Consider the following 20,736-nt stretch of genomic DNA (forward strand, 5'->3'; position numbering starts at 1 on the left):
ATCACAGATGCGACAAGTCAGCAGTAACAACACAACCAGGACGAGAGCTAGCATCTATTGAGTACTTACTGTATGCCCCACACGTTGTAGGCACCTTCCACTTAACTCTTTCTCCTCTCCCTTAGAACCCTGAGATTGGAGGGCCATTAACATTCCCATTTCATAGACCAGGAAACTGAGGCCGGAGAGGTTCATTAAGTTGCCCAAGGTCTTAAAGCGAGGAGGTACGGGACCTGCCCTGCCCAGACACAGTGGCTCCAGAGTCTAAGCCTGTGGCTTCTGTGAACCACTGGAGAGCTGCAGGATGAGCCCCGGGGCGGTGCCACTTAGCCTGGGCCCTGGTGACATTTAAGAGCGAACTCACCAGTACCGCATGGTTCCATTCATCTGAAACGTTCGGAACAGGCAGATCCGGAGAGACGGAAAGCAGACTCGTGGGGCCGAAGGCCGGGGGAGGGTGAGGAGCGACCAGTGCCGAGTGTGGGGTTTCTCCTGGGAGGATGGAGGATGAAGTGTTTTGGAACTTGACACGGTGATGGCCGCACAACTCCGGCTGTCCTGAAAACCCACAAGCTGTGTACTTTAGAGGAGTGACTTGTACAGTGTGTGGTTTATATCTCAGTAAAGCAGCCCCAAACACCAGAGTGGGGGGTAGGCAGAACTTGGAGGCCAGGAGCAGCAAAGAGCGGGAGGCCAGAGCTGCTGAGCCCAGGGAAGGAGCCAGTGCCTGGGAGGGCGGGGGACGGACTCCTCGGGGCTGGCGAAGGACAGAGCCACCAGGGAAAAGCGAGGGGCTTGTGTGGCTGGTCGCCATGGCTAGGCAGGGCTCAGCTTTGTCCCATGGCGCTCCCCCGACGGCCCAGTGGGAGGTGAGCCGTCCCAGGGGGTGGCCCTCCCCAGATGGGACACAGTGTGGGAGGAAGCCGGTCACTGGCCCAGCCACCAATCACAGGCAGATATATCGACGGCACGTTCCCTTGCAGCTCTCTCCCTGGGAACATAACCTGCTAATTGAGTTAAGTGCCCAGCAGCTCCCACACCCTCGCTGGAGAGCAGGTGTCACAAGGGCCAGAACCTGGCCTTTGAGCTTGAGGTGCCGGCATGGGGCCAGGGGACGGGACGAGCGTCTGCTGTAGGTCTCCACTAACTCGCCATTTCATTTCCTGCCCTCGCTCCCCCAGAGAGCCTTCCACGCGCTGTGTCACAGCACCCACCTGTACGGCCGGAGACTGGTCCTGGAGTGGGCCGACGCAGAGGTGAGCCTGCAGACCCTGCGGCGGAAGACGGCCAAGCACTTCCACGGTAGGTGTGCCAGGGTGCCCAGGGGTCTGTCCTTGCCTGGACGGGCTGCTGCCATCCCTCGACGGGATGCTCATCTGTGCAGACGGCGCCTGTAGCCTCCATACCCTTTGGCTTCTGGCTGGGTTGGGTTGATGGGAAGGCCTGGCAGGAAATTGGGAAAGAGGAGGAGACTGGGGTCAGGGAGTTTATCCCCTCCCCATTCCACCGGCACCCCCTGCCCTGGTCCCCCGCCTTCTGTCCTGGCAGGTGGCTGGCTGGCACTGCCACCCAAGGCTGCAGCTCACGTCTAGTTGCCCTCTCTACCTGGCACTCTCTGTCCAGGTCCCCTTGGCCAGCCAAGGAGGTCACTTGCACTGAAACACCTACCCTCTGCCTCCTTTCCGGTGGATCCTCCTCAGTTACTCCGTTTGAGGGCCGTCCACTCCCTGCTGGGAGCCCAATGTTCACAGGACATTACTCCCACCTCTCACACCCTTTGGTGGCATCCCATGGCCTCGCTGATTATTCAGTCCCTCCCCAGAAAACACTCAGTGAGTGCCTGCTTGTTCTAGCACAGGGGTGCAGCTGTGACCTAGCTGGGCAGCAGATTCTAGGGGAAGAGGCCGGGTACATTACTTGAGTGGGTGGACTAGAAAGGTCTCCTTGCAGAGGTGACATTTGTGCCCACAAGAGGGCTGCCTGAGCAGTGGGGACCTTGAGCAGAAGCAGGGAAGCCAGCATGGCTGGAGCAGGTAAGGTGGCGAGAGTTGGGGGCCGGCTTACAATGGGTCTCATCCTATCCAACAAGGTGCTGGGGAGTCAGGTAGGAGGGGACAAGGGAAAGTCTCGAGAACACTGAGCCACACCGGGCATGCGGAAGGAGAGGCAGGTGCTCCCAACTGTCCCTCCCAGTGTGCACCCCTGCACTTGGGCTATCAAGGACCCTTTGAACTTGAATCCCATCTCCACGCCTCTCCCATGCATCTCAGAAGTGCATTCAGGGCCTGGCAGGAAAGGGGCAGCTGCTAGCCTCCTGCCCACTTAGGATCCTTTTGGCTTCGTGACGGGTGCCCAGGAATAGCCTCCCCCGGCTGAGAATGTGTCTCTTCCTCCCACCTGCCCAGGAAAGCAGGCTTGGTGAAGGGGCTCCGTCGTCCCACCCGCGACATCAGCCATGGCTGCTCTGAGGTCTCAGGTGGCAAGCTGCCTTCCTCCACCCAGGAGTCCCAGAGACAACTGGAGGGTTCTCAGCTCTTGGGGTTTCCTGGGTGGACCAGTTACCCAGGCGCCTGCCACTGCTCCCCTCACCCATCCCCACCAGGCACTGGGGAGCCACAGTGTCACATGGGGGCAGTGTGGGGTATTGGCTGCAGAGCTCACCCTTCTGCCACTCATCCCCGCAGGGATGGAGCGTGGAGCCAGGATGTGACTGTTGCCTGTCCCAGCCAGTGACACTGGGTCTCCCCAGTCATGCAGCAGCATAGGGGACCCCGCAGAGGAGGCGGCCCTTACAGGGCTGGGAGTTTTCCAGTTGTTGGGCCCCATTGGTCTTGCTCTGGGCTAGCAAGCAGGGCAGTGTCTTGGGTGTGCAGACGCGCCCCCCCACCCCCGAGGTTTGCTTCGAGCACAGGGCGTAGCCTTTGACTGTAGCTCAGCCTGTGGACCCTTCAGATACACCCTTGGCCTCCCTGGCTCCAGGGGCCTTTTCCAGCCCAGTCCCACGTGACCGCCCGAGCGAGCGGTGGTGCTCTGTGCCTCCCCATGTGCTCTTCCCTCTGCTCAGAATGCTCGGCCCTCCAGTTTGTTTAAGCAGCCAGGGCCTGTGCAGCCAGTAAGGCCCAGCTCAAATGACACCTCCCCCAGCAAGCCCTCCCTTTCTCTGCCCCTCTCCTTCGGTATCCGTAGGGGCTCCGTCCTCCCTTCCTACACTTCCCTGCCACGTTGTAATTTATTTCATTATGGTTTTCTCCTCGCTGGACTGATGCCTTTTTCCGCATGGAGACTGTGTCCTCGGCTTCCTCTCTGGGCCCCCGTGCCCGGCCCCATGTCCAGCATAGGCCAGGCCCCCCGTCGGAGGCTGGGGAAGTTACCAGCAAAAGTACACGAGGGACCAGAGGAATCAGGACTGAGTACACAGTCCCCAGCTCACAACTCAATAAGTCCCCAAATCCTGACGTTCAGAAAGGGAACCTATCCCTATCGACAGCCATTGACAGGCCCAAATGCACCCGCAGCAAACGTTTGTGTAAGGGCCTCCGCCCATGCCTCGCCTCCACCCGCCCCCGGGGCCGGCGGCCTGCAGGCTCAGCACTTCTCCCCCGCATCGCGGAGAAGCCCCCTTCGATAAATTGAGTTCCAGAGACAGCGTTATTGCCTCACCCCAGCGGAAAGGCTCGGTCAGGGGCGCCGCTCTGGGATCGGCCGTCTCTAGTATCGGCTGCAGGCCGCAGCCCAGACAGAGCAGGTGTAGTCCCAGCGGGAACAGAGGCAGTAGCGGTCTTCCACACGTGTTCCCGGGAATTCCCCAGCAGCCCTGCGAAGTGGGCGTGATGAACCCGGGGTTGTGTTGTTTTTTTTTTTTAATTTTAGGATTTTATTTATTCGTTTGAGAGTTGAGAGAGCATGAGCAGGGAGAGGGACAGACTCCCCCAGGAGCAGGGAGCCAGGTGCGGGGCTCGATCCCAGGACTCTGGGATCTTGACCTGAGCCAAAGGTGGACACTTCACTGAGCCACCCAGCTCCTCTTGATTAGCCCCACTTTACGGACGGGAACACTGAGACCAACCAAGCACTGCAGTGACACGTGACTACTCCTGTTTATTAAGAACTCACTCCGTGCTGAGGTCTGTCCTCAGTCTCTGACCTGCGCCGTCTCACTGAGCCCCAGGACAGTGGCAGCAGCTCCGGGCGCTGCTGTCTCCATTTTACAAAGAAACCGAGTGAGGCACTGCCCATGGTCACGCGGCTGGAAAGTCGCAGATTGGAGCTCTAGGCCAGCTCCAGAACTCCCACCTCACCCCACCACCCTGTACTACTCTATACTAGCAAATGCCATCTTCCAGAAGTCTGGGGCTTTTATCAGACCCAGGTATATGAGTGCTTCCTGCATGGCTTCCTTCATCCTGACTCGTCCAGACCCTGAATGTAGACTGTCCTGGGTCCCTTCCAGAAATGGAGGTGATGAATAACAGGTCATGATGGAAAATGTCAGACAGCCCTTTGGAATTGAAACAGTGTGTCCTCCTAGAAGGCCCCAGGCGGTGCACATTACCGTGTCCCCGCTTATAGGCCGGAAGCTCAAGTGCAAGGTGAGGTGAGGGCCCCAAGGTCAGTTCTGAGCGAGTCCAGCTCTGTGTTTGGACTCCCTTTGAGTCCCCCTGGGGGAACATGGCCCTCAGGTTCTGGAAGGGGCCATGCGCTCTGAGCTAACCTAGTGTGTGGAAGTGAGTGTTGCCAGACCCTTCCCGAACCAGGGGAAGATGGGCAGGGTCCTGGCAGGGAACAGAATTTACCCCAGGGCTTGGCAGGAAGAGCCTGTAATGCAGAGGTGAGGGTAGGGGCCAGAGGTGAGCAGTACTGAGGAGCAGTCCACCTACCCCCCCGCCTTATCCCAGGGCCTGTAGGGGTAGGTGGGGAGGAAATGATGTCCCTGGGATCCATCAAGAGCAGGGTCTGCAGACACCTACTCAGTCCCCTAGTGTAGAAGCCCACAGCCAATGCCAGAGAACCCTGCAAAGCAGGTGGGGAGTGGTGGGAAAAGTGCCTACAGCTCCCTGTCCTCCCACGTTTCTCCCCTCTGGGTCTCCCCTTGACCCATTGCATCTGTAAGCCAGAGGACCAGGTCCCCCAGGGACACCTGCCAGGGGACAGCAGGACAAAGGATGGATCTGGTGGCCCCAGAGAACATCCAGCCCATTTTGGGCCCACGAACAGCAGCAGGGGTGTGCTGAGGGGAGGCCTCCCATCCGGAGGGGTCTCTCAGACGCGCGCCCGCCTGCCAGACCTCCATGCTGGCCTCACCCGTCTGGGTTGAGAAGATGACAGAACGGCAGCCTGAGAGTAAAGTCATTCCCAGTTGTGTTTCACAGCACTCTTGCCCAAAGAAACACATGATAATCCTCTGAAAACAAAAGAAAGCTCTCTCCAGAACACAGCAAGATAAGACACAGGGATTTGTACCCTAGGATCCATGAAACCTTGTCTTCGCGGATCCTAGTCTAGGGCTGGCCTCAGAGGAGCTGAGAACACCCAGAAATGTTGTCATCCCAGGGTGGGGGGGGGGGGTGCGTGCACGTGTGTGTGCGCAAGTCTACCTCTCGGGCAAGAGGATCTGTTGTCATCGGATTTTCCGTAAGCTCTTGGTCCCCGGAAGGTTGGCTGTAGGAGAAGGAACATTGACCTTGTAATCCAGGAGACCCGGTTTCTGTTGCTCCCTGGCTGAGTGTCGGTGGGGTGGGGGGGGCGGGGGGGGTCAGTGTGCCTTCCCTCTGGGCTTCCGTTTCCCCTTCCACAGCCGTTCACCAACGGTGGCAGCTAACAAAGGCACCCCCTTTTAGAATTGTCGTGCAGATGTTCTGTGAGTAACAGAAGCAGCACGAGCTGCCCTGTTGGTTTTCTCACCCGGAGGGCACCCCCCACCCCCGCAGGGCAGTCCCAGGCGGTAGGGGCTGTGTCTTCCCTGTTTAGAGATGAAGGGAGGAGGCGTGCGGAGATGAAGTCACTTGCCGGGGCTCACTCAGGCAGTGTAGGGTGGAAGCCAGGTTCAAGCTCGCACAGTCTGGCTGAAACTCCTTGTACTCAGGGCAATGGCTCCATCCGTCCTTCCCACGTTAGCTGGACCCTGGGGGGCGGGGGGGAGGGGTTCGACAAGTCAGCCCAGAACAGGTGCTCTGGAGCCCGCAATCCCTCTTACTGACCCCTCCATTGTGTGTCTGAGCTTTTCGGGGAATGGGAGGTGCCCCTACAGCCCTGAATGTTCAAAATAGGGCTGCTGGCCTCCTGCTGTCCTGGCTGGACCCTTCCCCCCGCCCCCTGCTCTGCCCCTTCCCCGTGGTGAAAAATACCCAGCTCATTTGTGTCGAAATCTGCATTGTTCAGCGCTTCCAGGACCCTGGCAGACTCCGAGAGCAGGTGGGACCCATGCCCAGTTTCCTCCCTCCACGCCGAGCTCTGCCAGGAAGGCACTCAGGTCTCCGGTGGAGGCCCCGGCCCCGTTTGCCCAGCCCGAGCCCTGAGGCCACGACAAAGGGCTCCCTGTGGAATGTGGGCCAGGGGATGACAGGCAGGTGTCCCGACCATTCAGCAGGGCCAGGCACGAAGCTTGCTGGAGAACCGAGAGCTCCGCAGCCCCTGCAACCAGCCCCTCTCTCCGTCCATGAGTCCCTGATGAGCCTAGGTGAAGGTGGAAGGCGCCATGTATGGTTCAGGCTGGATAACGCTAATTATTATTATTACTGCTGTAACAACTTTCATCTGTTAAGCCTTACTCTGTGCCAGGTGTTATCGACGGGCGGTCGCAGGTATTAATCCTGGAGAATTCTAGGGGGTAAATACCGTCATTCGCTCCTGCTTTGTAGATGAGTAAACTGAGGCACAGAGAGGGCAGACACCCTGCCCACGGGGGTACCCGGTTACTAGCGGCCAAGTCAGGAGTCAGACCTGGGCTTTTGGCCATCCTGCTGGCCTGAGTCTTTGTATCAGCAGGTGTGTGCTGGTGCCCCTTACGCTTGCCCCGGGGTGTGTCCCCATACCGACTCTGTGACCTCGGGCACCGCGCTTGGCCTCAGCTCTCATCCATATGGCGGGACGAGGGTACCTACCTCCGCTGGGAAACCTTGGGGCTCAAGGAGGCGATGCCTCTAAGGTTCCTGGCACAAGTGAGCGTGTGACAGATGTCACTTCCCCTGTCTTTCCTTCTTGGGGCCGCCCAGAGCACTTTGTTGACCTCGCTTCCCAGGCCAGCCTGGCTGAGGAAGGATGTGTTCGGGGCAAGGCAGAGAGACAGGAGAGGAGCCCTGGTTTTTATAAGCCTGGCTTATAAACGGCTAGTGCGCGTGCGTGGATGGGTGCGTGGGCGAGAACCTGGAGATGCCCAGCACGTGGGCCATGCCCGGGGCCGGTGTGTTTGCATTTGACTCCGGATGGCAGCTTGTCTCCCACGTCCCGAGTGCACATCCCCGTGCCTGGCACACAGTAGACGCTTCGTACACCGTAGTGAGGAGGAGGACGAGTCCTCACTGGGGAGACGGTGTCCATAATGCCCTGCCTTCCGACGCAGGTGTGGGAGCGAGCCGTGCTCCGTGCCGGCCTGGTGTTCACCACTCACCAAGGGTCCTGTGTTGGCAGCCAAAGAAGCTTGTTTCAAACCCCCCCCCCCCCGCTGCCAGCTTCCAACCCTGTGGAAGCCTTCATCCTGTCCCTTGTCCCTGTAAGATGGCAGGGTGTTAGGTTTCTCCCTTCTCAGGTCAGGCCTGCGATATGCCCATGACATTGAACAGCAAAGGCCAGGTAGACCTCTGAATGCCATTGGCCATGTTGCTCTGATCTTGACACCCGACGGAGGTGCCCTGAGAGGGAATAGCAAGGCGGCCGTCCTCCACAGAGCCGTCCGCTCCCCTTGCCCCTGTCCCGCCCCCGCCTCCCCTCCCAGCCCAGAACCGTTTTCCCCTCTGCCCCTCGCAGCCCCCGGTAGGTGAAGTGCTATTCTTCAGCCCTCGCATGTGGGAGGGTGAAATGAGAGAGCAAGGAAGGAAGAAAGAGGAAAGTCGGCCACTGGCTGTGTCCTTTTCTTCCCGAGCGTGTTACAAACCAGCAGGGTCGAGGCATCGAGAAGCTTTCAGGGCCTCGGCAGGCCGCGGTACCCGCAAGCGGCACCGAGAGAATATAATGGTAGAGAAGCAACCCGCCCGCAGAAGCCTCTGTTTCAGACCCCGCGCAGCCAGGGAGGCCCGGGCAAACGGGCTTTTACTTGGCCGGGAGCGCGGCTCTGCTTCCCGCCGTTGTCTTATTCCAGCTGGGAGGACTGATGGGTTGTGGTTAGCGGTTGTACCTTTCACCTCCGGAGCCGGGAGCGCAGACATGACCGGCATGGCAAGCGGCTGGCAGCGGCGCCTCCCCCGCCCGCCAGAGCCGGCCCGGGCCGGGGCGGGAGATCCGCTCTCTCTGGGTGCGGGCGGGTGCCCGGCCGGGGTGGGGGGGGGGTCACAAGCCTCCAGCACACGCTGCCCCCAGCCAGGCGCTGATGGGGACCGGAACCAGGTGGGGAAGGGGCCCGTCTGCCGAAGCCCTTGTCCCGGCAGCCTGTCCCCCGCCCCTTCGCCCGCCACTCTCAGCCAGAACGTGAGAGATCGGCCCTCTCCCTGGTAACCCTTGTGTGCCCCGTTCCCCCATCATGCCCCTCGCCCCGTCTTCCTGCCACTTTGTGTTCCCATGTGCGATACTCTGATGTCTCCTCTCCCCGTGAGGCCCTGCCCTCCGGGGCACGGGTCCTTCTCTGCATCTCCCCGCCACCGTGGTCCTGTCTAGCACCATGGGCGCTCCTTGACTGTCCACGGGCCGGGCGCACAACTGTCCCATCGACCCATCCTGACCCAGCGTCTCGTCCCTAGCAGCCATAGCGCGGGAGTCGGTTCAGCCCCTCCTCACTGTCACCCCACGGGAGGGAAGCCCGGTTGCAGGGACGCTGGACGGTTAGCCATGCAGCCGGCCCCGGAGCCCCGCTTGGCCTGAAGCCAGCCCTTCCACCTTGAACCTCCACCCGCCACCAGTCTAAAGGGGCAGCCATGTGACTCTGTATTAAAGACCAAGTCAGGCGCCGGAGAAGAAGGGAGAGGGCTGAGTGGAGGACCTGCTCTGCGCTGGGAGCACAGCCAAGGGGCTTGGGGATGCAGTCCCGTTTTGGCCTCCCACCTCTCTGGAAGGAAGTGCTGTTCCTGTCTTTCTGAGGTGCCCACTGAGACCCAGAGAGGTCTAGTGACTTGCCAGAGGGCACACAGCTTTGCACACTGCAGAATAGCTAACTCTAGCTCACCACGCCCGATTCCGCAGAAGCCCCCACATCCCCAGTTGCCCCCCCCTCATCAGACCCAGCCTCCCAATCCAGGTGGGGCAGTGGTTGCAAACCAGAGCCCACAGTCAGATCCAACCTGCAGCCTGGTTTCATAAATAAAGGGGTTTTGGCACACGGCCGTGCCCGTTTGTTCCCACGGTCGGTCCAGCCGCGTGCTCGCACTGTGAGGGAGGAGAGGGGCTGCCGCGGAGACCTGTGGCCTGGGAAGCTAAAATGGTTTACTGCCTCACCACTTACAGAAAAGGCCTGCCCTGGGGCTCGAGAAATGGCTGCCCTTATTTTATCTAAAAGCCACGGGGGTAGCTAATTCCTCCTACCATGCGCTCTCCTTTCTCAGAGCATATACAGTTCTGGAAGCATCACGGTCTCACCCTCCCCCACCCCCACCCCACTGAAGTCTCTGCTTAAGAACTCCAGCTCTCCCCAGGAAGGAAGCCCCATCATTCTGCCCCTCACTGGCTCTGTTCATTCATTCATTCATTCATTCATGTTCTCGACTCTGCATTAACCATCTCGTGTTCAAGCCTTTCTCAGCCCTGAGGCCCAAGCAGTGAACTAGAGAGAAGGCCCCTGCCCTCGTGGAGCTGGCATTTCAGGGGGAGAGATAGATGACAAAAGAGGCAAATAACAAAGTTAGGACGATGGCAGGCCCTAGGAGGAAATTAGAAAGGATAGCAAGATGCTCCTGGGAGCTGGGAAGAGTGGAGAGATTTCCCCCTCCTCTTGGCACAGCCCTGGACTGGAAGAAGTTTTTCCAGGAGTGTTTTTTTGGTGGGAGGAAGAAAACCAGCCAGCCAGAGTTCTGGGGGATAAACATTCCAGGCACAGGGACATGTAGGTGCAAAGGCCCTGGGACAGGAGCAGTCATAACAGGCCACCATGGCTAGAAAACAGTTCCAGGGCAGAGAATGCTCGGAAACAAAGCTGGAGAGAGGCCAGCAGAGCTCCTTGTGGGGCCTGGCAGGGAGCCTGGCTTTTATTCAACATAAAGCAGGAAGTTCCTCAAAGATTTAAGAAGGGAGGATTTACATTGTCAGACCTTTTCCTCCCTGTTCCATGGGGCCTGCATTGTGGAGGGGCAAGAATGGAGGTAGGAGTCCCATCGTGGTCCTCACAGCAAGCGGGGGCAGTGGCCTGGGTGGGAACAAAGACCATGGGGATGGAGAGCAGGTGGACTGAGCCTGTGTGGTGAAGGGAGAGTCAGCCTAATTTACTTCCGGAAGGCATGAGGGAAATTAAGGCTGGTGTAGAGATTTCTGCTTGGAGCCACTCAGGATGGTGGTGCCTTGTGATGATGAAGCCCAGGAAGCTGGGAAAAGCAGGTGGGGGTTGGGGGGGTGCACATGGGGTTTGAGACACTATTAGGACTCCCCATGGGATGTCAAGCAGATAGATCTATGAGTTTGGAGCTCAGGGGCAAAGTCTGGACTGAGATATAAATTTGGAAGTCATCAGCATACAGATGATATTTAAAGCCTGCAACAGCTCACCATTCCCCCCCCTTCCATAACTTAATCATTCCTAGGACGGCTCATTTTCAAAAGATCGGGGACCAGGAGAGCCCGTTATCCCTACGCCAGCCCTTGCAAATATGCCTTCTTGATCTTGGCCATGAAAACATAATCATCGGGCTTTAAAAATCACAGTCGGGAAAGTTCAAGCAAGTATGTGAAGTCACAGAATTTATTATTCAAAATATCCCTTCGCTGTGGATCTTTCCAGCTCCCTGGAGACAGAAGGTTCCTGTAAGCTCCCCTCGCCTCATTTTCATTCCTCCACTTGGGTGCCTCTCGGTCCCTCCTTAAGGCTTCAGGGAAGCAGGTACCCCTTCCTCCAGAGGTATCAGAGGAAGCCGATGAGGGCGACTGTGCCACTTGCCACCGCAGGGACGGGAACCGGAGGGCCTGAGAGGCGTCTTACCCTGCCCTCTTGGAAGGGCACCGCCTCCCCTGGCCACAGTGCTGTGTTTTGTTCCTTCTGGACGGCACCAGGAGAGAGGTTGAAATCGGCCGGGAGACCAGCTCTTTTCTCAAATGGCCCAAGCCGGCCCCGCTGTTGGAGGCAGAGTCGAGCGAAGCCACACGAAGAAGCGGGAATTGTTTTCGTCCCGCAGCTCCTCGGTGGCAAGGGTGCAAACGGCCGGCATGTTCAGAGCCAAAGGCTTCCCTCCTGCCGAGGTGCTGGGGAGGCCGGAGGGGCCCGGAGCAGGCGGGAGCAGGTGCCTGCAGGTGACCTCCTCCTCCTCCCCTCCCCTCCTCCCTGCCCCACGCCCTGAGCCTCTTGGAGCGGTGTTTTGGAAATATTTCCAGGCGCTTCAGCAATATCCTCCCCACTCTCTTCCCCTTCCCCCGGGAGCGGCTGTCCGTGCGGGGAAGGCACTTGCTCCCAATCCAGCTAAATTGTTATTGACTTGTGTTCTCTGCGTTCCGCAAACATTTCACTCAGCCGTCGCCACCGAGGCCAGGAATCCCTGCTAGGGCTAACGGGGAAACCAGCTGTGCCGGGCCATTTCTCCTGCTCTTCCTCATCGATCACAGAATTCAACTGACAGAAGGAGAATTTCAGAGCGACTTGGGAGGGGAAGGGGCTGGGCCCGGATTGGACAGGGGTTCGGGGACCTGGGGACCAAAGTGCTGGAAACCGGGGCATGAGGAGGGTAGGCTTTTCCTCCGGGGTTGTGGCTGGTGGCAGGGGGCGGCCAAGTTGGCTTCTGAATTGTTGGTTGGCCCAGGCCGGAGGAACCCACGAGAAACAAGACAGGGAGGTTTTCGTTACGGCTTCATGGCCACGAGTGAGACTAGTGGGGTCCTGTAGACAGAGAGGAGACCATAAATCAGAGGCTGCCCAGGTGAGCCATCAACTGAGCTCTGCCGCGGGTCTTTGTTTTACCTATAAAATATGCACAGGTGGGGTTTGTTTTTGTTTTTGTTTTTAATGAATCACCACTATTTTGCTATCGGAAGATTTGGCCTGGAAAATCGAGATTCTGGCCTCTGGAAAAGTTAGGTCTGACCACGCTGGTGCTGCGGGCCCGTAGGGCAGCTGGGGCTGGGTTGCCGCAGTCTGTGGCCTGCCCTATCGTCTCCCTCTTGTGCCTGCCTGACCGCTTGAGGCCCGCGCACATCCAGATCTGGTGCAGATTTCCTTCCGCCTTGACACCCTGAGGACACATTACTGTGTCCTCCCTTTCCAGGGTTCCCTACTCGCCTCCCAGGGCTGTGCCAGGAGGAGGGGGACAGGAGATTCATGCCCATCAAGCCCATCATTCATTTCCCTAGAAACGGAAAGATCCCTGCAGGCCCAAGGCAGGGGAGTGGGGGACGCCTTCCAAGGGTTCCGCTTCCTTTTCCTTTGTGGCGTGCAATGAGTCACCTTCACCTGGCCACTCCCTGCCTCTCCAGCCTGCACCAGCCTCTCCAGCATCTGTAACTAATGCAAACACATGCAGGACGGAGCCTGAAAGCCCCCAGGCTTAGCCCGGCTCCGCAGCCCTACCACAGGCTAAATCCATGGTAATCCAGGCCCTGCGGATGGGGAGCTTCCAGGCCAGCTGCGTGGAACGCACAGAGTGAGGGCCACCTTCCAGGCTGCTCGCAGCCTCCTGCTTCCCAGCGAGCCAGGGCCCTGAGCACCGTGGTGATCAGTGGTGATCATCGTTCTCAGTAGCCAATGCCCACCCCAGGCCACTCACATCAGAACCTCTGGGGGCGGGGTCCCAGCTTCGGTAGTTTCTAGATTATTCTCTCGGGCAATTGGGTGAAGGCTGCCACTGCAGGTAGGTGGTGCTGTGGGGGCTCTGTCTGTCCTGTCCTTTTCTACCAAGAGCTCTTTCCTACGGGGGGCTGTGCTAGTGTCTGCGCTGCAGGGCGGGCCACTGAGCCCCGGGACCACAGGCATCACTGGTGTGATGGGCTGTGGGGTGAGTGAGGTCAGGTGACTTCCCTAGAGCCGCTGCTTGCGCGTCTGACAAATGGGACAGTAATACCACGCAGCTTGTGGGATTTCTCCCCATGCACACCCAGCCTGCCGCTCAGAGCCAGCCGGTGCCTGGGACACAGAGGCCCAAGGAATGCGGGGGTCCTCCTCTGCCTCTCAGCTTCTCCTGGTCAGCCCTCGGCTCACTCCCACCTGGGGACCCCCAACACGGCCCCCGTGGCTGGCGGTTCCGAATATCCTTTAGAGTTTCCTGCACCGCTGCGGCCCCAGCCCCAGGCCTGGCACAGAGCATGTGCTCGCTTTCAGGTGTGTTCACGGGCCCCCTGGGTCCGCCCATTTCCAGAGAAACTAGAAATGGGGACTGTTGCGTAGCATCTCCCCTTTGTTTGCAAATTAGTAACTAGTTTTTTTAAATCTTAAATCTTAAATTGAGTCAGCAAATGCAAACACTTTACGGGGGACCTGTGTCACGTGGGAGGCTTCCTTCCCTTCGGTCACCTGTAGCCGTGGTGTCCTGGTGCGGGTTCCCCAGGGGCAGAGCCTGAGACGCGGACGTGGCTACCAAGCAGATCACCTCAGAGGTGAGCCCAGGAAGTGCATGAGGAACGGGAAGGAAGCGAGGGATCCAGCCCAGGGGCCGCCGCGAGCAGGCCCGCCGTGGGCGGCAGGTGCTCACCCCAACCAGGGCCCTCCAAGATCTGTGGGGCACACACCTCAGAGCTGTCCCCCGGGAGTCGAGGGAGCGGGGACATGTGTCCACCAGCTCCCCATGAACACATCTCTCTGGTGGAGGGTTTCTCCGGGGGGCTTATGTCCCCAGCCCCTCCAGCCGGCCCTGTGCCGCGGCATCACATACCCTGGAGGCCAGAGACAGCCACTGACATGTCCCGGAGCCACGCCCTAGTGCTGCGGGCGGCCACCAGGGTGGGGCACCCACAGTGGCTCTGGCACTGGCCCAGGGCTACTACTGCTGCCCCTGTTTGGTGTCTGTCCCGGAGCCGGAAAATGGGCCAGCCTTCCCTGAGCACTCGCCAGGGGCTGTGGGGAAGACTTAAGGGGCACCCATCTGAGCAAGCCCAGTACCTTCAGTCATTGTGGGACACAGAGGCGGCCCAGCCCGGAGCAGCGGGCTCTGATCCTGGCTGCCGGCACCTGTTCCTCTCAGGGCCCCTGCAGAAGTCCCCTGTCCCCCGCTCTGCTCGCCCTTCCTCAGTGCTCTGCCTCTGGAACAAAACCCCATGAGGCGCTTTCTGTCGTCCTCCCAGCAGCCCCCCACCCCCCCGCTCGCGCCTTCCTGTCTGCCTGCCTGTGCCTTCCACGCAGGGCGACAGCGCCAGCCAGGGCCGGGAGAGAGACGCGGGCTGGCATTCTGTCAAGGAATTAATTGAAAAATAAAATCATTAGATGGGAACTCCAGAAATGCAAAATGGTGGTTGGAGGGGGGGAGGGGCGGGGAGGGGGGCAGGACTGGGGGGTTGTTGGGGGACGGCTGAGTTTTTTGTCAAGTTAATTTCTTGGGTATTGATGTTCGGTGACATTCACTTGTTGTTTATCTCCGGGTGCAGCTGTAATGCTAAAAGAAAATGCACAGCTTGTTTCATTTATTTATTTTACACCTTTCTCCAATTCTGCATTATGTTTGTTTGGTGAAAACCCACTGAGGCTTTTGATGTCGGAGAAGTGGGATTTCAGCAGCTGTTTCCTGCAAGCAGGGTGCTCTGCGCGCAGGCAGGGCCTGCGGGCGGTGCTGGGGGTCGTGCGGTGGGGACTCACTCGGGCTGACGCATCCCCTGGCGTGAGGGAGTGGCGGGGGGGGGCCCGACCCGAGTCGGATGCGCCAGGCCCGCGAGAGCAGTCACAGCTCCCAAGTGCTGAGCCCTTAGTGTGCAGGGCTCTGTGCACAGACTCGCAGATGCCCACGGCCGCCCCGGGAGGCGGGTCCTGTCTTCACGCCCCACATATGGACGGGGAAGCCGAGACTCTGGGAGCTGAAGTGACTTGCCCAAGGTCACCGAGCCATTAGGCGGCAGAGCCGGGACCTCAGATCATCTGACCTGCTGCCTACACCACTCGCCCCGCAGGAGTCCGTGGATCCCCCCATTTTCCAATGTGGGGTGGGGAATGGGTACCATACCTTCCTTAGCCTTTACCAACCAGATCGTCTCACTCATTTATCTTATAGCTAGTCATTGATCACCTGCCATCAATAGCCATCCTGACAGTCCCCGCCCTGTCGGCGCCCACCGGCTTAATGGCAAAGCGAGACACTACGCCAATACCCACAGCGACAGGGGTTAGAGCAACAGAGATGTCAGTCTGGCCGCCACCCGCTGGGGCCCAACCAGGGGTCGGTCACTGCTCCTTTCCCTCTGTTAATTCTCCCCATGACCCCCTGAGGTCGGTGTTGGTGGTGCCCCCACATTACAGGCAAGGAGACTGAGGCAGCAAGAGGCTGGTCAGAGGGGCCTGAGCCTGCATTCCCGAGTGTGTACGTTAAATGCTGAGGGAGGACGTGCAGGGTAGCCAGGAGAGGCTCTCGCCGGAGGGAGGAGCCTGCACGTGCTCCGGGCAGAAGGAGGGACTTACCTGTGGGCCTGCCAGTCAGCTGATGGTAGCCACAGACAAAGCAAGGGAGGAGGAACTGTCTTGCCCCCCGTCCCGATTTTATACATGAGAGAGTGAACCTTGCGGGGTATGTGCCCCCCCCACTGGAGGGCACACAGCTGGGAAAGTGCCAAAGCCAGGACTGTATGACCTTAAGGCCAGACGTGGTGACCATACGCCTGTCTCTGTGTCTTAGGCTCCTGTGCAGCCTTGGCCATGGCCTCTGCGCCGGGCCAGGGCCCCTGAGAGACGCACCATGGCACAACCCAGACAATGTGTGTGGCCTGCAAATGGGCCAATTGAGGCAGGGCCCCGGGGCTGCTCTGTGGTAGCTGGGAGCCTTGGGGGGTGCGCCTTGCCCTGCACCTCTGTCTCCCCAGCTGTGAAATGAGGGTGCGGCACTCCCTCCTTCAGGGGGTTCCTGAGACTCAGCTGAGGCCCCCTCCCTCTGGGCCTCAGTTTCTCCAGCCAGATCACCCCTCCAGGGCCTGCCGTGGGATTGGCCCCACTGCCTCTTCCAGGAGGCTCAGAGTGGGGAAGGTCCTACCGCCACCAGCGAGGGGAAGCAGGGGATTGGAACCCAGCTCTGGGTGGCATGGCTTCTCTTCATTCTGCTATGGCTGTGTCACGGGATGTTTGGCTCTTAAATGATTGTCAGATGGCTGCAGAGGAGGAGAGTGTCTGATATCCAATGACTCAGAGGAAGGCAAGAGGGCAGCTGAGGGCAGGGCTGATATTCCAGGCACAGGCGTGGAAGAACCGGTTCATAAGTCTTTAAGACCGTGAGGTCCGCTCCCAAGCAGATTGAGTATGGCTGGTGCCCGTGGGCCTCGGGGCCGAGGTTGGGAGGTGCCCACTGGTTCAGAGGATGGAACATGCCAGGCAGCCATGATCACAGCCGCCTGCAGGAGTGAGACCAGTACAGTGGGGTCAGAGGGCCGGAGCTGGGAGTCAGCTAGGTTCTGGCCACGTTTACATTGTCATCTCCTCCAGGAAGCCACCGTGATAGCCCAAATGAAGCAGGTTCGTCCCCACCACGGCACTAACCCTGCCGTAGGTTGTGGTTGTGTGGCTCCTTCTCTGTCTCCCCTCACGGGACCAGGAATGCCCCTGACAGGGCCTGTCCCACTCACTCCCAGGCCCGGCCCAGAGCAGCCACTGCCTAGTCTCTGCTGTGAGGGGATGAAAATGTGGTTAAAGACTGCTTTGGGTTTGGCCCCTGCTTCTGTGTGTCCTTCAGCAGCCTGAGCTGTTGAACCTCATCTGGGCCTGCCGTCCGTCCACTCAGCCAACAAGTACTTTCTGAGCATCTGCTGTACACCGCGCGCTGTTCTGGGCCTGGAGGGCGCGGGCCTTGACCGTGCGCGCAAATACCGCTTCCTCCTGGAGCTGGCCTCCCAGCGGGAGAGGCAGACAGTAAGCTGCACAGTAAAACACGGGTGAATGCCACGGAGAAGCACGGACGGGGAAGTAGGGCAGGGGCACTGGGGGCCTTGTGTTTTTAAACAAGGAGATCGGGGAGTCCTCCCTGCAAAGCTGAGTCCCTCCCCCACATTGCTCCCTGGGGAAGGAGCGCTCCAGGCAGAGGGAACAGCAGGTTGAGAGGCCCGGAGGTGGGGGCCAGCAGCCAGGAAGGGACCCTGGGTGGCTGTCGCCACATGAGTACCTGCGGGGGAGAGTGTAACCCGAAGTTCATGGAGGTGACAGGTCCCCTGTGTGGCTCACAGAGGTGAGCTCTCCTGACAGCGTCAGCTTTTCCCCAAGTGAGCCAGCAGCACGGAGGCCAAGACAAAGGGGCCACAGGTGCTGATGCCCCAGGTGCCCCTGAGAGCGGTCTCTGGGAGGGAGGGGAGGAGGTGTCCACTGCCCTGGCAGCTCTGGCCTGGGGCGGGGGGGCCACAGCAGGGGTGGGGGTGCTCAGGATGCAGAACCGGCTGTGCCCCAGGGTGCACAGGAAAAACCCGCTCCCTTGCCAGTGCCTCAGTGCAGTCAGGTGGTGGGGAAGACCAGAGAAACCTTGAAGGTCAAGCCCACGGCTCTGCCACTGCAGCCTGGGAGCTCGCACCCCCATTGTTAGTAACTAGGAGGGGGCATCCGTGCTGGGCTCACAGACCCTATTTCGCTGCTCTTCTATTTCCTGGCTCCCATTACCTGCCCACAAATTCAATTTCCCGAGGCCATTGTGCACCTCCAAAGCCTGGCGATTAGAAGGAAACCCAGAGCGTAGAGGAGGCAGTGAGGAGAGGAAGCGTGTGTCTGAGCCCAGGGCTGCTGCCCCTACCCCCTGCCCATCCTGCCCCCTCTCCCTTTCCATCACTAACAGTGGTGGATGCAGCTGCTGGACCTGCAGGCTCCTACGCCCCCAGGGTGGGGGGTGGGGGTTGGGGGCTCTGGAGAGACCCACATGAGACACAGGCCCTCGAGGGCCCCGGCCCAGCGTGGAGAGTCACAGGGAAGTTTGTCACCCCCGGGAAGACTTCACAGAGGAGGTGCTCTTTGAGGATGGGGTTGGGACTGTCTGCAGCTGTCTCTGAGCAAATCCATGTTCTCTGGGACTGAGGCTGGCCGTTAGTGAGAGGTCAAACTGCCAGAGGACTGATGGCCTAAGAGCAGCCTCCTCCCACCCCCAACGCTCCCGGGCAGTTGTCCCCATCTCCCTGGTGTTCCCTAGCCAGCACCGGACACTCATGAAATGTGGGGAGACTGGCTTTGGCGTTGCTGGGCTTTGAATCCTGCCTCCAGCCCTTGTAGTTCAGTAACCTTAGATTTCCCTGTCTGTGGACCAGCTCCCTCCCCCGTAAGAGGCAGCCATCACCCATACCTGCAGGACTGGTGGTTGTTGCACACAGTAGGTCCTCGGTAGTGTTTGGGGCCCAAAGGGTCTGTGTGAGCTGAGCCCAGTGTGCGTTCTGGCCATGCCATGTGTCTGCCTCCCCTTCCCCTCGCCTCTTAGAGAACTCCTCTGCATGCTTCAAAGTCCAAGTGAAATAGCCCCTCCCCTGCAGAGCTGCCTGTCAGTGTTCCTCCCTGCATCCCTCGCTGGCATCTCAGAGCATGATTTTACCCAACAGCCACTGAGCTCCTGCTCTATCAGGCGCCTTCTGCACCATGAAGAGTCTGTAGCCTCGAGAAAAGCCGGAGAAGCTTCTACTTTTTTCCCCAACAATTGCTCTCGCTTGACCCGTCCTCTCTGAAGGTGGTCCGCTCTCTGCAAGCCAGCCCGAGATCCATCAGCCTCTGGGCTGCTGGGAGAGGCCCTCCTCGCTCCCTTCCTAACTGGAGCCCTTGCCTCTGTGGGTGGAAGGAAGCCAGGAAGGGGGTGGCGGGCCAAGCCGAGCAGGAGAGTTCCTGGGGCCGGGGAGAGGCAGCACTGGGGTGAAGCCAGAGACTGACTATCCGTGTTTCTCTCTCCTCTCCTGTTTCCTCTACACCCCCGCTTTGGCTTCTGGTCCCCTGTGCCTCCTCCTCTAACTCGCTCTTTTCCCGGTGCCTCATCTCCTCTCTCGCCTCCCCGCCCTCCATTTTGCTCATCCCGGTCCCTCTCCTTCCTGCCATTTCTCTCTTCCCGCCTCCCACCCCTCTCGGCTGTTCTTTCCTCCTCTCTTGCCATCTGGGCTCCCACAGAGCCCCCGAAGAAAAAGCGGTCTGTGGTGTTGGACGAGATCCTGGAGCAGCTGGAAGACAGTGAAAACGACAGTGAGGAGCAAACCCTTCAGCTGCGAGCTGGCACCGAGAGGGTACGTGGCTCCAGGGCCCTGGGGACTGGGGACAGCCGCTCCGGCTTCTGCGCTCCTGGCGTGTGGGCTGGGGGGTGGGGGAGTGCCAGCGGGTGGGAGTGCAGGCGACCCCACCCTGCCCCAGCCTGAAGTCAGAGGGGACAGTGTCCTGGGTGACACGTTCCAGCAGTCCCCACACCTCCGCTTTGTGCCTGGCACCCAAGGGCCGAGGGGGGCGGGCGAGACACAGCCACGTTAGGAAGTTTCTTGTGGCCATACCAGGACCTGGAAGCCACGAGAACAAACTGCGCCTGCCAAGCCTGGCCATCCGCTGCTCCCAGATGGGGAGACGGGCCCCCCCCCATTGCTGGTCAGGGGGTCAGGGCACACAGGGAATCGGGTCCCTCCCCCTGTGCAGCTGCATGGGATCAAGTGTGGCATCAAGAGGTCAGGACAGGAAGCCCCCATTCCACCCCACACTGGCTGGGGATCCTGGCCTGGTGACCTAACCTCCGTGGGCCCAGTGTCTGCCTTGCACCCCGGTTCCCACCTCAGGTTTAGTGGGAAAAACATGCCGCCGTGGTCTGTGAACTGCCCCTGCCGCAGTGGAAGACCAGCTCAGAAGCTTCTGTTCTTGGCCTCCCCTCCAGGGCTGCTAGCTGGAGCTCCCACGTCTGCCGGCCACGTGCGGGAGTGCTCACAGCCGGGGACCCTGGCCTCTGTCCTGCCCCAGGATCCCTGGGGACGTTGAGTCCTGGTTTGACCACGAGGGGCTGACCTGAAGCCCACATGCCAGCCGGTTGAGCCTAAGATGGGACTCTGATGGCCGATACCCCTGTCACGGGTGGACGACTCTGAAATGCATCCCGGCCCCGTCGAAAGGCTTGTCCCAGACTTGGGGCACCCGCGCGCACACCCCACTCCAGCCTGGAAATACGGCCTCTGCCGGGATGGGGGGTCCTGCACTCAGCACACGCTGGGAGCCTGCCTCCCGGCGAGGAAGCAGCCGCTCGCTTCCCTCCCCTGGGTCTCAGTCCCAGCCTCGCTGTTCTCAGCTGTGCGGCTGCAGACCAGTGAGGGCCCCTCTGACCCTCAGTTTCTCTTTCTGTCCAGTGGGGGAGGTATGGTGCC

General features: G+C 59.8%; 1 protein-coding gene across 1 annotated transcript in view; it reads left to right on the plus strand.

The window, feature by feature from the left end:
* Positions 1-20,356, plus strand: part of RBM19 (RNA binding motif protein 19) — a 117,035-nt gene extending 96,679 nt beyond the window's left edge. Inside the window, exons 23-25 of the mRNA XM_032876213.1 lie at positions 1,182-1,302; positions 19,514-19,626; positions 20,256-20,356. Of these exons, the coding sequence (XP_032732104.1) occupies positions 1,182-1,302; positions 19,514-19,626; positions 20,256-20,264 (243 nt within the window). The 3' untranslated portion in view covers positions 20,265-20,356. The remainder of the gene's footprint in view (positions 1-1,181; positions 1,303-19,513; positions 19,627-20,255) is intronic.
* Positions 20,357-20,736: the final 380 nt, after the last annotated feature.

The sequence above is a fragment of the Lontra canadensis genome, unplaced genomic scaffold, assembly GCF_010015895.1.
Source record: "Lontra canadensis isolate GAN:19392208 unplaced genomic scaffold, GSC_riverotter_1.0 scaffold58, whole genome shotgun sequence".
In the NCBI taxonomy this organism is placed as follows: domain Eukaryota; kingdom Metazoa; phylum Chordata; class Mammalia; order Carnivora; family Mustelidae; genus Lontra; species Lontra canadensis.